General features: G+C 40.2%; 1 protein-coding gene across 1 annotated transcript in view; it reads right to left on the reverse strand.

Annotated features, from left to right (window-relative positions):
* The window catches only part of lrp2a (low density lipoprotein receptor-related protein 2a), a 286554-nt gene extending 270265 nt beyond the window's left edge, over positions 1–16289 (reverse strand). Inside the window, exon 1 of the mRNA XM_048599223.1 lies at positions 16145–16289. Within this exon, the coding sequence (XP_048455180.1) occupies positions 16145–16211 (67 nt within the window). The 5' untranslated portion in view covers positions 16212–16289. The remainder of the gene's footprint in view (positions 1–16144) is intronic.
* Positions 16290–16687: the final 398 nt, after the last annotated feature.

A 16687-nucleotide genomic window follows, 5' to 3' on the forward strand; every position in this document is an offset into this window, starting at 1 on the left:
TCCTGCTCCTCTGATGCTGCTTGGCCTGCTGTGTTCATCCAGCTCTACACCTTGTTATCTCAGATTCTCCAGCATCTGCAGTTCCTACTATCTCTGAAACATTATCTGAATAGCAATGGATTGAAAAAGGAGATATGCAATGATACCCGAGTGTCCTTGTAGATCAGTCACTGACAGTGAGCACGCAGGTGCAGCAGACAGTGAATAAGATAAATGGTATGTTGGTCTTCATAGCAAGAGGATTCCGGTACAGAAACAAGGATGTCTTGCTGCAACTCTACAAGGCATTGATAAGACCAACACCTGGAGTATTGTGTGCAGTTTTGGTGTCATTATCTGAGGATGGATGTTCTGGCTATGCAAGGAGTACAACAAAAGTTTACCAGTCTGATTCCAGGGATGGCAGAACTGACATATCAAGAGATGCTATATTCTCCAGAGTTTAGACTGAAAAAGGGGGATCTCATAGAAACTTATAAAATTCTGACAGAACTGGACAGGATGAATGCAGGAAGGATGTTTCCAATGACTGTGGAGTTCTGAACCAGAGATCACAGTCTAAGAATAAGGGGTAGGCCATTTAGAACTGAGATAGGAAAAATTTCTTCATCCAGAGAGTGGTAAGTCTGTGGAATTCTTTGCCACAGAAAGCAGTCACAGGCCAAACCATTGAATGTTTTCAAGAAGGACTTAGATATAGTTTTTAGGACTAAGCGGATCAAAGGGTATGGCGATGTGCATTGGATGATCAGCCACCATCATATTGAATGTATTAAATGACCTAATCTTGCTCCTATTTTCTACGCTTCTCTGTTTTATTTGTCTTATGTCCTATATAAGGAAAGCTCAGAGTAAACACAAATACCACTATTTTTTCTGTAGATCTTTACTTATTATCTAAGATTCTGAAGCATACAGGAAAGCGGATTAAAAGCAACATCTTATGTGTTTCCTTTCCTTGTTACAAACTTGAGTTTTCTTCATTTTAACATATCGTTCATAGAACGCAGAACTGTACAGCACAGGAACGGCTCTTCTGGCCCACGACATTGTGCTGGAAATAATGCCAAATGAAACTAATCTCTCCATTCCTTGCATATTCGTGTGCTTATCTAAAAGTCCCTTAAATGCCCTTATCGTATCTGCCTCCACCACCATCCCTGGCAGTGCATTCCAGACCTACCACTCTCTGTTTAAAAAAACTTGCCCTTCACATCTTCTTTGAACTTCCCCCTCTCACCTTAAATGCATGCCTCCTAGTATTAGACGTTTCAATTCTGGGAAAAAGATGCTGACTGTCAACCCTATCTATGCATCTCATAATTTTATAAACTTCTATCAAGTCGTTCCTCAGTCTCCTCTACGCAAGAGAAAACAACCCAGGTTTTTCTAGTCTCTCCTTATAGCTCATACCCTCTAATCCAGGCAACATCCTGGTAAACCTCTTCTGCACCCTCTCCAAGGCCTCCACATCCTTCCTGTAATGTGGCGACCAGAATTGAATGCAATACTCTAAGTGTGGTCTAACCAAAAATGACATCCTGATTCTTGTGCTCAATTCCCCAAACAATAAAGGCAAGCATGATATACTCCTTCTTTACCATCCTATCTCCTTGCATGGCTACTTTCAGGGAGCTATAGACTTGAATCTCAAGATCCTTCTGTAATCACTGCTGTTCAGAGTCCTACCATTAACTGTTTCCTTTTCCTTAACTTTGACCTCCCAAAGCGCAGCACCTCACACTTACAAGATTAAACTCCATCTGCTATTTCTCCGCCCGTATCTGCAACTGATCTATATCTTCTTTGACAACCTTCTACACTATCCACAACTCCCCTGATCTTTGTGTCATCTACAAACTTACTAACTCCCCCATCTACATTTTCATCTAAGTCAGATATATATATATCACAAACAGCAGAGATCCCAGTACGGATTCCTGTGGAACACCAATAGTCATGGTCCTCCAGGCTGAAAAACACCCTTCCACCACTACCCTCTGCCTTTTATGGGCAAGCCAATTCTGAATCCACACGGCCAAGTTACCATCAATCTCATGCATCTTAATCTTCTGGATAAACCCATCATGAGGGACCTTGTTGAAAGCCTTACTGAAATCCACGTAACCAACATCTACTGATCTACCCTTATCTATCGCCTTCGTCACCTCATTGAAAAATTCAATCAAGTTAATAAGACATGATCTGCCCTGCACAAAGCCATGCTGAATGTCCCTAATTAGGCCATGCTCCCCCTAATGTGCGTAAATCCTATCTCTAAGAATGCTATCCAATAGCTTCCCAATAACCGATGTGAGACTTACCGGTCTATAGTTTCCTGGATTATCCCTATTTCCCTTCTTGAACAGAGAAACAACATTAGCTACTTGCCAGTCCTCCAGAATCTCTCCAGTGGCTAATGAGGATACAAAGATCGCGGACAAGGCCCCAGCAATCTCCTGTCTTGCCTCTCTTAATAGCCTAAGGTAGATACCATCAGGCCCTGAGGACTTCTCTACCCTAATTAATTATTCTAACCATCTTTATCCTTCTTCTAACTTCTGCATCACACCTGCCATTTTTTTTACTGTCATTTGTCCTCAACAGATTTACATATCAATTTCTTCCAGTGTGATGCCATCCACTACAAACTTCACTGTAGTTCTTTCTCTTATATTCCTTCTAAGTATCAATGTTTCTGACCTTTTGATATGGATACTCAATCCATAGTCTAAAGTTCTAATATTTTACTTGGTCTATAATAATTTGTAAAGCCATTGCACTATATGATGCTTAATTGATAGATTAAAAATATCCAGCATCAAACAACTGTATCTTCAATTGGACTTCATTTCCATGTTAATATACACTCTTTGGCTCCTCAGATGAAAAAAAACACTGTAACATTGTTTTTTTTCTATAATTGCTTTTATAAAAAGTGATAGTAAAGTTAGGCCCCTTGCCTATTTTCCAAAATATAAAATGAAATTCCTGAAAGATCAGGAGATATTTTAGATCTATAAGGATACTTAGTGACTGAGATAGAAATTTGGTTTGGAATAGGAAAGCGAGTTTTGGATGAGTTGAAAGGGTAAATTTTCCAATCCTCATTTTCTAACCTTAACCTTATTATTACTGAGCTACCTTGAGCCACATTGCGACATTAAGGTTTGCAATGCTAGGTAGGATTCCTCCACAAACTAAGAAAAAAAGGACACCTTGAAGTCATAAGAAAGCCAAGTATACAAATAGCTTGAGGAGATACCTAAAGATGACTTCCTGCCAAGACTGTTTAGGTCCAAAAATTTTTTACTGATAACAAAGTCAAGTATTAATCAAACTCTTAACAACCAATTAACCTTATCCTGCCTCTTTGGGATTAACCCTCATTGCATACAGGGCTATCACCATGCATGAGTGGGTCAAGTGTCAGTGAAGTGATTAAAGGCCTGACTGAGGGTTTGAACATGGGATGGGAAAACACGATGAGAGCCACACTCCTTCCCTTTCTTCTGACCCTGTGCTCTGAACTCCTCACAACCTGCACAATACTTACTATGGCCTGGGTCGTCTGAGAACATTGCTGGCTGGATTGGATGTGTCCTTCCAAGTAGCAGCCATGGCCTCTTCACTTGTGCTGAGCACAAGAGATGCTGGCTCCTAATTGGCCAGCAGCTCTCACTAGGCAGGAATTCCACTCCCAAGGTCTTGATTCCAGTGCACAACCTGCAGGAGCCTCAGCACTGACTGACTCACATCCGGTTCAGTGAGCCTTTCTAAAAAAGAAGGCACTGTGGATTTCTCGCTAGCTCTCCAGCCAGCAGGTGAGACCCCAATTCCATAAGATTCCACCCTAGGTCTTCAAGAAAAAAGTCCTTCCCTCATTAGAAATATTGTTCCACTGAAACAGAAAACTGAAGGGAACCCAAGGTATTAGGACGTATGACTTTTCTTTCGGCAAACATGCCCAATGCAAACATTAACAAAGTCCTTAATGTGTATCTGTTTAAGATTCGATCAGTCCCTTCAAAAATAGATAAAAACATGACTCAGATCAGCAAACTTCAGGAACTGAGCAACACGTTTTCTAGTCTACATACCTTAATGCAGCAACTGGATGGTTACAAGGTTACTTATGTTTTTAATAGACGTTAATCACTATTAATCATCAAACCCATCAAAAGCAATTTGAAGACTGTTCTGCTCTAGCTTTTAAAGAGGGCTGATAAATCTACCAGTTCTCAAAGGCTCTAGAAATTATGCCTGACCACATTTGGTTGTTCTTATTGTTATCATGCAATAAACCGCCTTGTTATCTAAGAACAGTGCCTCTTCTGTAGATACTCTATGTTGATGTACACTCTACAATTATCATTATATAGCCCCCTCAAGATAAAGCAAAGACAAAAGAAGATTGGTAGCAGTGAACTATCTCACAACCCTTACTGAGTAAATGGCAAACACCCCAGGTACTAGGAGTGGGCACGTTATATGCATGCCATACCTGCTTAAACTTCATTTTAGTGTTAACAATTTTTGAAAGCTTCACCCCAACCTATCTCTGAAACCTCTACAAGCCTCATTTTCCCCAATATTTTAGGTCCTCCTCTAGCTTGTTCTGTCTACCTCCCTCTATTTCTTCTACCATTTGCAGTCACACCATCAGCAATGTCAACCTAACATTCTAGAATTCCACCCTGAATCTTTCCACACTCCATTTCCCTTCCCTCTTATTAGATGCTTATTAAAACCCAGCTCTGACCAATCTTTCAGACACCCCTCCTAAAACGTTTCCTTGGAAATATTATCGATTTCGGTCTGCTTATATTCCTGCAAAATACTTTGAAAAACTTTCTAATAATATGTTCCATAAATCTAAGTTATTGTTATCCCTGAACAAGGAGATTGCTTATTTATGTTAAATATCTAGTGTATGTCAGCACTTCTACTTATGATGTTTTTTCGTCTCACTTTTATAACTGTATTTAACACTGAAGCATATACAATCTAAGGTCTATGCATAAATGATAGCTAATGTAATTAGAGTCTCTAACCAAAAGGTGGGATCTAGAGAATATTCCTGATGTTTCTCCCAATTTTGTGTATATAAAGAAGATGTATATCCTACAAAATGGCTTTGACATTATCACAGACAATTTACTAGTAAGCAAATGTTTGGCTTGGCTGAACTCAATTTAAAACGTGCTTGCATGGCTTTTGTAATATATTACATTTTTGTTAACCTTTGCTTTAATCAATGCTTAGTCAGCCAAAAGAAAATGCTATTTAGAGCAGACAGTTACCTTTTAATGGGAACACAGAACTCGGGTAAACAATTAGCTAATATTCTCATAACTTTTGTCTTGTCACATGGCAAATGAAACCTTTTCTGACTTTATCAGAACTATGGTCTCCTTATTTAAGAAATAAAGTAAAAGTACTAGAAGCAGTTCTTATGCACAAAGTGCTCATCTCTTCCCCATCTCTGTATAAGTACTTTCATCTCTATAACATTTAGTGTGGCTGACTGATTGCTTCCTGCTGATATTTATTGCTCCATCTGAAAGATGGATTTATGGGTATAATCTGTTAATTTCGGGAATTACCTTATAGAGCAGTTATTTATTTGATAACTTTAAACATCCTGACTCTCATGGTAATATTATTGGCACTAACAGACAAATTGAAAAATGTTATTGAATTCACCTTCTTATATTGTCATGTTGGAAGCTGATCTCATGAACTATGTTTTGAAATCAATTGTGCTAATACTTTTTGCAAGTGACTCAGGTTAATAGCTCTTTCCAAAAGCCATCCATTATTTCTGTTTTATTTGCTACTGTGTCCCTTGAGCAAGAGACAATACTATCGAAGTATACTATAATGTAGCAATCTGAAAATGGCATAGCACAGACCCATTCTAAACACAAACATGAATTTGTAGTCGGAGTAAGCCATTTGGCCCCTCTAACTCCACCATTCAGTAAGATCATGGCTGATTGATTGTGGCCTCATCTCCACTCCCCTCCCTATCTGCAATGACTTTAACTCCCTTTGTTAGTCAAGAACCTATCTACCTCACTCTTAGAAGTGCTTACTGACCCCACCTTCACTACTCTGAGGGGAAGAGATTTCCAAAAATGCACAAGTTGCTGAGAGAGAGAAAAAAAACCTCAGCTTCATTTTAAATGGGAGATTGCTTATTTTTAAAAATCCCAGTTCTAGTCTCTGTCACGAGGTGAAATATCTTTCAGCATTCACCTGGTCAAGTACCCTCAAGATTTTCATTCTTCTAAATTCCTTTGGATACAGATACAACAATTCCTCAAAAGATAACTTTCTACATCCCAGATTTTTTTTTAAATGTATTCAGAGGATGAGGGTGTCACTGGCCAGGCCAGCATTTATTGCCCATCCCTAATTGCCCAGAGGGCAGTTAAGAGTCAACCACATTGCTGTGGGTCTGGAGTCACATGTAGGCCAGACCAGGTAAAGATCGCAGTTTCCTTTCCTAAAGGACATTAGTCAATCAGATGAGTTTTTCCTGACAATCGGCAATGAATTTATGGTCATCATTAGACTCTTAATTCCAGATATTTATTGAATTCAAATTCCACCATCTGCCGTGGCAGGATTCAAACCTGGGTCCCCAGAATGTTATCTGGATCTCCAGATTAACAGTACAGTGATAATACCACTAGGTCATTGCCTCTCCCAATAGATAGCCCAGATATCTGTTGAGCAAACCTTCTCTGAGCGTCTCCCATTTAAAATGAAGATGAGGAATTTCTTTTCTCTCTACTTTTGGAAATCTCTTCCCCGAGAGTAGTGAAAGTGGGGTCATTAAGGACTTCTAAGAGTGAGATAAATAGGTTCCTGACTTACAAAGTGTTATAAATTGGAGGTTAACCCACTTCCCTGAGAACTAAAACCGAAACATCCAAAGAGGAGCACCTCGCCCCATAATCTGTGAAAGGAGTGTGAAAAGTGATGTAACCTGCTTTTCAGCAACTTCTAGTGGTTAAATAAAATAAATCACTCACCATTACTTCAAAATCAACAAGTAACAAATTATTTATCTAACTCTTAACAGTGAACAAATTAACTATACTATTAACAAACTGAATAAATCCCTTCTAATTACTAACTATTCCCAAATATAGCAAGATTCTAATGGTATGCTGTTCCAATAAATACAAGTCCCGCTTTTTTATAAAACAAGAATTTAGTCTCTCAAAATTACAGCCAGGTTACATATCTTGCAGAATGTTCTGTGCCTTCTCCATTGATTCTTCTGCCAGGACTATTAACTAGTTGTACTGTTGTTATTTAGATGGTGCTTTCTCTCAGACATAGAGGAGGCTGTGAGAGCCAGCAATTCTCTCTTGAAGTAAGGTCTGTTAGCTCTGGCAGATGACAGTTAGCTCTGGGGCTTTGTCCAACTGCCCCCTTCATTTTATAGGAATGAGGTTGAGGATCATATCAGCCATGATTGGATGGCTGAGCAGACTCGATAAGACAGTTGTGCTCCTATATCTTATGGCTTTATGGAATAAGAGAATGTTTAAGGTGCTGAATGTGTTGCCAAGAAAGCAGGCTGCTTTGTCTTTGATGGTGTTCAGCTTCCTGAATACTCTTGTAGCTGCAAGTGATGGACTTTAGGAAGTCACTTTCTCAGTTACTCACCACAGCATTCCCAGCCTCTGATTGCTTTTGCAAACACAATATTTATATAGCTGATCCAATTCAGGTTTTGGTCAAGATGTTGCTAGTAGGTGATTCGATGATGGTTAAGCCACTGAACGTTAAGAGCAGATGACTGAATCTCTTCACACTGAAGATGGCGATCGCTTTGCCATGCATGTTGCTTACCACTTATTAGCCCAAATGTGGATATTGTCCAGATCTTTCTACATATGAAAATGTCTCAGTATCTGAGGTGTCACAAATGGTAAAAATACTGGGTATGTTCACTAATGATTGCACATTCTGATGTCATGATTGATGAAGGTCATTGTTGAAGGTAAAGAATATTAGGCTCAGGACCCTACCTGAAGAATTCCTGCAGTGAAGTCTTAGGACTGAGATGATTGACCTCCAACAACCATGACCATCTTTTGCTGCTCAGTTTGATTGAATCAGCAGAGAGATTTCCTCGAATCCTATTGACTCATTTTTGTTTTGTGCCACATTTAGTTAAATGCTGCCTGGTGTCAAGGGGTTTTACTTGACCTCTGGAGTTCAGCTCTTGTGACTGTCTTTGTACTAGACAGTAATGGGGTCAGAAGCTAAATGGCCCTGATGGAACCCAGCATGAGTATCAGTGAGCAAGCTATTACTGGGCAAGTGGTTCTTGATAGCGTTGCCAATAACACCTTCCATTGCTTTGTTGATCATTGAGAGTAGATTAGACCATAAGATACAGCAGCAGAATAAGGCCATTTCAGCCCATCAAGGCTGCTCCACTATTCAATGGCAGCACGTTGATATGGTTCTCAAACCCATTCTCCTGCCTTTGATCTTTTACTCATCAAGAACCTATCTATCTCTGTCTTAAAAACACTCAATGATTTGGCCTCCATAGCATTATGTGGCAATAGATTCCACAGATTCATCGCCGCTCCCGCTTCGGTTGAAAAAAATTCTTCCGCCTCTCAGATAAAGGAGTCTTCCCTTCTCTCTGAGGCTGTGATCCTGGGTCCTAGTCTCTCCTACTTGTGGAAACATCTTTTCCATGTCCACTCTACCCAGGCCTCTCGGTATTCTATGAGTTTCAATGAGATTCTCGACCCTCCCTCTATCAAGTACAGACCCAGAGTCCTAACTGTTCCTCATATGACAAGCCCTTCATCCCCAGGATCATTCTTCTAAACCTTCTCCGGACCTCCTCCATGCCAGCTTATCCTTCCTAAGATATGGGGCCCAAAACTGTTCACAATATTCCAAATGTGATTTGGCCAGAGCTTTGTACAGTCTCAGCAGTATATCCTTGTTTTTGTATTCTGTCCCTCTTGAAATGAATGTTAACATTGCATTTGCTTCCTAACTGCCAAATGAATTTGCATGCTAATGAGAATCCTGAACCAGGACTTCTTGTGCTTCAGTCTTCTGAAGCTGTTCTCTATTTAGGAAATATTCTATGGCTTTAATCTTCCTAGTGCATAACCTTATATTTTCCCATATTGTATTCCATCTACCACTTATTTGCCCATTCTACTAGCCTATCCAAATCCTTCTGCAGCCTCTCTGCTTCCTCAACTCTACTTGTCCCTCCATTAACCCTGGTATTGTCTGCAAACTTAGCAACAATGGCCTCAGTTCCTTTGTCCAGATCATTAGTGTATAACGTGAAAAGTTGTGGTCACAACACTGACCCCTGAAGAACTCCACTAGTCACTGGCTGCCATCCTGAAAAAGACCCTTTTATCCCCACTCTCCGCCTTATGCTCATCTGCCAATTCTCAATCCATGCCAGTACCTTATTTGTAACACCCTATTAGCTCTTATCTTAGTGAGCGGCCTCCTGTGCTACACCTGGTCAAAGGCCTTCTGCAAATTCACAACGATCATGTCTATTGACTCTCCTTTGTCTAATTTGTTCGTTACCTTCTCAAAGAATTCCAACAGATTTGTCAGGCATGGTCTCTCCTTGACAAGTACTCCACAATCTCACCCTTAATAATGGGCTAATAATTTTACCAATAACCGAGGTGTATAATTTCCCATCTTCTGCCTCCCTTACTTCATAAACAGGGGTGTTACATCAGCCATTTTGCAGTCCTCTGTGACCCTATCTGACTCCAGTGATTCCTGAAAGATCACTATCAATTCTTCTACAATCTTCTCAGCTAGCTCCTTTAGACCCTTGAGGTGTAGTCCATCTGGTCCAGGTGGTTTATCCACCTTCAGATCTTTCAGCTTCCCCAGCACCTTCCCTTTAGCGGTGGCTACTGCACTCATCTCTACCACCTGACTCTCTTGAAGTTCTGGTGTACTGCTGGTGCCTTCCTTTGAGAAGACAGATGCAAAATACCTGTTCAGTTTCTCTGCCATTTCTTTGTTACCCACCAGTTCTTCTCTAGCAGTCCAATGTCCACCCCTGCCTCTCTCTTTCCTTTTGTATAGCTAAAAAAAAACTCCTGCAATCTCTGTTACTAGCTAGATTATTCTCATATTTTATCATTGCTCCCCCCTTATTGCTTTTTAAGTTGTCCTCTGTTTTTATAAAGGCTTTCCAATGCCATGGCTTCCCACTAATCTTCACCACACTGCATACTTTTTCGGATGGGGTGGTGCTTGCTTCCATTGGATTTATCCTGCATTTTTTGCACACAGGACATACCTGGGCTACTTTTCACTTTGTTAGGTAAATGTCAGTATTGTAGACGTACTGGAACAGCCTGGCCAAGGGCCTAGCAAGTTTTAGAGAACAAGTCTTCAGTACTATTGCTGGAATATTGTCAGGGCACACTGACTTTGCAGTATCCAGTGCCTCCAAACATTTCTTAATATCACATGCAGTGAATCAAATTGGCTGAAGACTGGCAACTGTATTGCTGGTGAACTCAAGAGGAGGCCGTGATGAATCATTCACTCAGCATCTCTGGCTACAGATGATTGAAAATACTTCAGCTTTATCCTTTGACTGGTATGCTGAAATCTCCATAACTGTGAAAGGGGATACTTCTGAGCCTTATCCCCCTCAAAGCTGTTTAACTGTCCACATGAATGAATGCGAGCAGGACTGTAGAGCTTAAATCTGATCAATTGCTTATGGAATTAATAAGTTCTCTCTTTGGCATGCTGTTTATGCCATTAGGAAGATAGTCATGCTATTAAGTACTTTGAAGGTTGACACTTTATTTATTTCAGATATGTCTCAGCATCCAAAATTCATGACAGCAGCAGATGAATTCATCTTCCAACACAAAAGAGTCCCAAAATGCCCAGGAAAATTCATTCACGGGAGTAACCTGCGGGAGAAAAGTCACTCCCCATATGATGAACATGCAGAATTTCTAAGGAACTGATTCTCTACAATTGCTAATTCTCCTTTACATTCTCTTTTGCAGCAAATGCAAAAGAGAAGCAACCTGTAACCAGAGATACAAAAAGGTGAGTGACAGCAGTAATTAAAGCACCTAATGCCAGACCTAGCAAGGCCAGGAGGTGTTGTTAGGAGAGTGGGAAGTGAGACTGGTGAGGCTGGAGCCCAGGGAGCAAGCTGGCAAGGAAGGAGGCCCGATGAGCCTATGGAGCAGTGTAACGTTAGGGAGGCCAAAGGTATGGGGGAAGGTGAAGTTGCAAATGGGGAGTGGTGCTGCAGGGTAGTGAGGTACTGCAAAAAGGTGAAGAGGAGTTGCAAAGGGGGAAAATAATTTTTTAAAAAGGATTATTCAGTTAACTGGGAAACTGGCAAATTTGAAGCCAGTGAATTAATGGATTCTTTGCAAATGAATGTGGACTCTAAGGCTGTGGAAGTTCAGGAGCTACTAAACGGGGGAATATATCATGGATGCTATTTAATCAATACTATATCAATTGGATAATTTAATGTTAAGGAGTTTTACTTCATGAGAAATTGCATTTCTGTGTTTTCACATCACAAGACATCTCCCATGTTGTGAATTTCTTGAGGTGTAGTGATTGTGTTAGAGGGAATCCTACAATTGTGCAGCTGTGACCCCAGATACGAGTAAAGGTGATTTTGTCGGATTAACAGAGCTGGGTGTTCTGTTCTTGCTTCCAGTTCCAAGGTTGAAGTCGGGCAGTCTGCCTGGTTTCATGCCTTCAGACATTTCACTAACAATTAGCTACAACTGAGTGGTTGTTAGGCCATTTCAGAGGTCAGCTAAAAGTCAACCATGTTACTGTGGGTCTAGAGTTATCTGTAGACCAGACTGGGTAAGTACAGCAGGTTTCCTTCTCTAAAGGACATAGTGAACCAGATGGGTTTACAGTAATCAACAATGAAGTAAATGGGTATGATATGATTTCCATTTCAAAGACAAGGCTGAAAGTTATCCAAGGCTAGGATCTGAATGTTCAAGAATTTGAATTTAGGAATGAGAGGCGAAAGAGAAAAGGAGGTGGATTAGTGCAGGTTATGAAAGATGGGATTAAAGTAAATTACTGAGAGAGGTTCTTATTTTGTATTGAGAGAAGAACAAGATGTAGAATCTAGTTGGGTGGAATTAAGTAACAGTGAACAAGGGGCAGCAAACATTGTTTATAGGCCACGAACGGCATGGCATAAATCTAGAAATTACAGGTCACATGGCAAGGGTAATGCAATTATTATAGTTGATTTAACCCCATGTATGGTCTGGGTAAATCTAATGAGCACAAATGCTTTGGAAGGCAAATTTCTAGAATCTGTATGAGATTTTTTTAATATCATTTATGGGATGTGGGCATGGCTGGCTGAGCTGCATTTCCTGCCCATCCCTAGTTGCCCTTGAGAAGGTGGTGGTGAGCTGCCTTCTTGAACCGCTGCAGTCCTCCTGCTGTGGGTTGACCCACAATGCTATAAGGGAGGGAATTCCAGGATATTGACTCAGTGACCATAAAGGAACGACAATATATTTCCCGGTCAGGATGGTGAGTGACCTGGAGGGGAACTTGAAGGTGGTAGTGTTCCCATATGTTTGCTGCCCTTGTCCTTCTAGATGGCCATGGGTTTTTAAAGTTCTGCCTGAGGATCTTTGGTGAATTTCTGCAGTGCATCTTCTAGATAGTACACACTGCTGCTACTGAGAGTCGGTGGTGGAGGGAGTCGATGCCTGTGGATGTGATGCCAATCAAACAGGCTGCTTTGACCTGGATAGCGTCAAGCTTCTTGAGTGTTGTTGAAGCTAAACCCATTCAGGCAAGTGAGAGCATTCCATCAAACTCCTGGGTGGGGAGTTCAAAACTAGGGGGCATATTTTTAAGGTGAGGGGAGAAGGATTTAAATGGGACCTGAGGAGCAACTTTTTAACAGAGAGGGTAGTTCATATGTGGAATGAACTGCTACAGGAAATGATGGATACAGGTACAGTTACAACATTTAAAAGACATTTGGACAGGTATATGAATAGGAAGGGTTTAGAAGGATATTGGTCAAATGGGACTAGTTTAGATTGGGAAACTTGATCAGCATGGACGAGTTGCACCAAAGGGTCTGTTTCTCTGCTCTATGACTCTGTGACTAAGTTGTCCAGTTTGGTAGGAAGGAGAGGTGTGCCGATTTATTAAATGTTGAGTGATTAGTAAGTGTTGATGTCCAGAAGGACCTGGCTGTCATTGTTCATAAGACTCTGCATGCTGTATCTGCACCTTAGCTTTACTTTAATCATTCATGGGAGGAGGGTGTCGTTGGCCAGGCCAGCATTTATTGCCCATCCCTAATTGCCCAGAGGGTAGTTATGAGTCAACCACATTGCTGTGCGTCTGGAGTCACATGTAGGCTAGACCAGGTAAGGATGGCAGTTTCCTTTCCTAAAAGGACATTAGTGAACTCGATGGGTTTTTTTCCCCCAACAATTGACAACAGATTCATGGTCATCATCAGATTTTTAATTCTGGATATTTATTGAATTCAATTCCACCATATGCCATGGTGGGATTTGAACCCAGGTCCCCAGAACATTATCTGGGTCTCTAGATTAATAGTCTGCAATAATACCATGATACCATCGCCCCCCCCCCCACTTTCAATCAGGAAGACACATGACCTTTATTGTAAGATGATTTGAGTACAAATATAGAGGTGTACAATAGAGAAAGTGCAGCAGAGGTTCATTAGGATAATTCCTGGAATGATGCAACTAACCTAAGAGGCATGACAGAGGAGATTGGAACTATATACTCTAAAGTTGAGAAGAGTGAGGGATAATTTCATCAAAGCATATATCAGTCTTACCAATAAAATCACAGAAGAATCAAACAGTATGCATATTAAAATTTCATGAAGTTACCTAGCTATTCAGGTTTTGATATCATTGCAGGGTCAAAGTATGATTATAAAGATGTTAAAATATCAAGTTAATGTCTTAGTGATTGCTACAAAATCAGAAATTGCTGTAAAAACTCAGCAGCTCTGGCAGCATCTGTGGAGAGAAAGCAGAGTTAATGTTTTGGGTCCAGGAACCCTTCTTTGGAACTGACTGTAGCGAGGATGATTGGTATCTACGGTAGAGAAGGGGTGGGAGAGGAGAAGTAGTAAACAATAATTAGATGGAGACCAGAGAGAGAGAGATTTCTAATTGTTTCTGATTTCCAGCATCCGCAGTTCTTTTTTTCTGCTTTTTACTTGTTTACTAGTGATTGCTGTTTTGCAATTGTTCTACAATATCTATTACTAATGTGGTATGCATGTATTGCTACTTACCTGCCAAATTAGAGTAGAAAATGTTTTAGCCTTGCTTGATTTGAAGTAATAAACAAAATAGCATATTTCTGTCTTGCATTTAAATGGAGATACCTTATGTAAACACTGGCACCTGCATTATTCAAAGTGGGTTCTGCTTTGCAATAATGTAAAAATTACAGTATTACTCTAGTACCAGTTCAGAGTCTTGACCCAAGTGAATATTAGTGAGGAGAAATGAAGGCATACAACATGGGATTTCAAACTTGTTTCCAGTCACAGGCAACAGTATAACTCTAGTATCCTAAAATCTGATGTGCAGCTGGATGGTTTGTGAAGAACTCAAGCTGTGGGTCAGTAATAGAAAATATTGGAAAAGGTATATATTTTTGTACATATCACCCTCTAAGATCAGCAGTAGTTTTTTACTTGAGTTTGTGATTTTATATCAAAAACAAATTTTGAAAGTGTGTGTGAGAAACTGGCATCCATCAGATGTGCATAAACGAGGCTCAGCTTTGATAATCTGCAAAATTCAAGAAATCTGAAAAATGATGCATCTCCATTGAATGTGACACCACACACGTATTTGAAACCCAATAATTGCAATCCTGGAAACAACATACAATCACGCCAATTAAAGATTGCGTGGTTACCCCCCCGGAACAAAATAAAACTTGAGCAGGTACTTTCCGAGCACAGTAAATGTTCTTCCTTAAACTAAGGCGTAATTTAAAGCAATTACTCTTCCAAAGAGGTTAACCCTTTAGTCAGAACAAAGAATATTAACCCAGCGTTACACCGAAAAGCCTTCTGAAACAGGATGTCTGCTTTTCTCGAGCGGCTGTAGTATAATTAGTTACTTGATTTACTGTAAGGAGATTACACTGGCCATGGAAAGAGATTAGAGATGGAGCAGTTTGAGAACCGCACAACAGTGTTGCAGCAGTGCCCAAGACACGGTGCTCTTAGAATATTTCCAACATCTCCCTACACAATTAAGGGACGTGAAGTCACACTGTAACATAACGGTGGCTGGAGGAAAGTGAGTGATGAATTCGCCAACACTATGTAGAAAAGGGATCTGGAAGTCAGCTTAATGGCACTAGACCAATTAACAGATTCGCTATGTCTGCTAGTCACATGCGCAACAATGTTACCTAGCAACAAGGGAACTCACTAAAAGTTCGCCAGGAAGAAATTGCAAATCTTCAGCTGAGTGGAACTTTGTGCAACAGAGAAAATATCGGTTTGTGGTGAAATTGTGGTGAAAAACAGTAAAACTTTTCACCTGATGCATGGGTCATCTTGTCGAAATTAAACGTATTACATCGTTTCTTTCAGTTACAAAACTATTTTAGAAAAATCGTGAACTTCCGTTGAACCGATGCGGCTTATTGTCAATGGCGGAATTTTGCCGTACGGTTCCTATCAACGTGCGTTTTTACCTGGTACTTTTCGCTCATTTCTTCAGTAAATGTAAATTTGAAAAGCTGTTAGTTTTGAGTGCTAACTAAATTGTTAAACTTAGCTATTTTCTTCCCTGTTAAACTATTTTAAACTTACTGGTTAATATTGTATTCCAGAATAATCTGAAATTAATTGATATCTAAATCTCTTAAATACCAAAGGCTGTACTCCAACAAAAGTAATGCTAGAAATGTACAAAGTGCAATTTTATTTTAAAAGTCTGAATAACGTATTGAGTAAAATTACACTCATCATTCACTTCACCAGAATAGCTATAATAAATATCCAAAAATAAAAAGTTGCCAAACTTATGCACCTTCTTACCTTCTGAACTACCATGAACTATAAGCAAAGTTCCCAGAAGAAAAAGTGAGAACGTCTGGCCGGCCATGCTGCAGCCTTGTTTTGAAGTCTTCTCCAGCTTCTGGTGAAGCTGGCTTTGGAAGTAAAGGTTGTGGAACCTGGTTGATGTAGGTCTCCGAGCTGTCTTTTTTCCCTCCTCCTGATGCTAGTTGGGAAAAGGCGTGTTCGAGAGTTGGGACATTGCGTTTGCACTAAAACCGTTCAGCACTAAGGTTCTCTGCACCCAGGCCCCGGAAGCAGCATAACTCAGCACCAGTCCTCTAACAGGGAGATGTCTGCATGCCCTACTAAACCGTTATTAGCACAGTACTGACAAACAATAGGTTAGGAGAAAAAAACTGGCACAGCCACCTAAAGAAATCTTTGCACTTCATTCCGATTTTCTAAACGAGACAGTTGACTTTGGTATGTTCTGAAATTCAAATATGAAAACCCTTTCATTCTAGAAAATGCATTTATGAAATAAGTTAGGAAAGTTTTATACAAACTGTTGGCTCTGCATGT

The sequence above is a fragment of the Rhincodon typus genome, chromosome 7, assembly GCF_021869965.1.
Source record: "Rhincodon typus isolate 14 chromosome 7, sRhiTyp1.1, whole genome shotgun sequence".
Classification (NCBI taxonomy): domain Eukaryota; kingdom Metazoa; phylum Chordata; class Chondrichthyes; order Orectolobiformes; family Rhincodontidae; genus Rhincodon; species Rhincodon typus.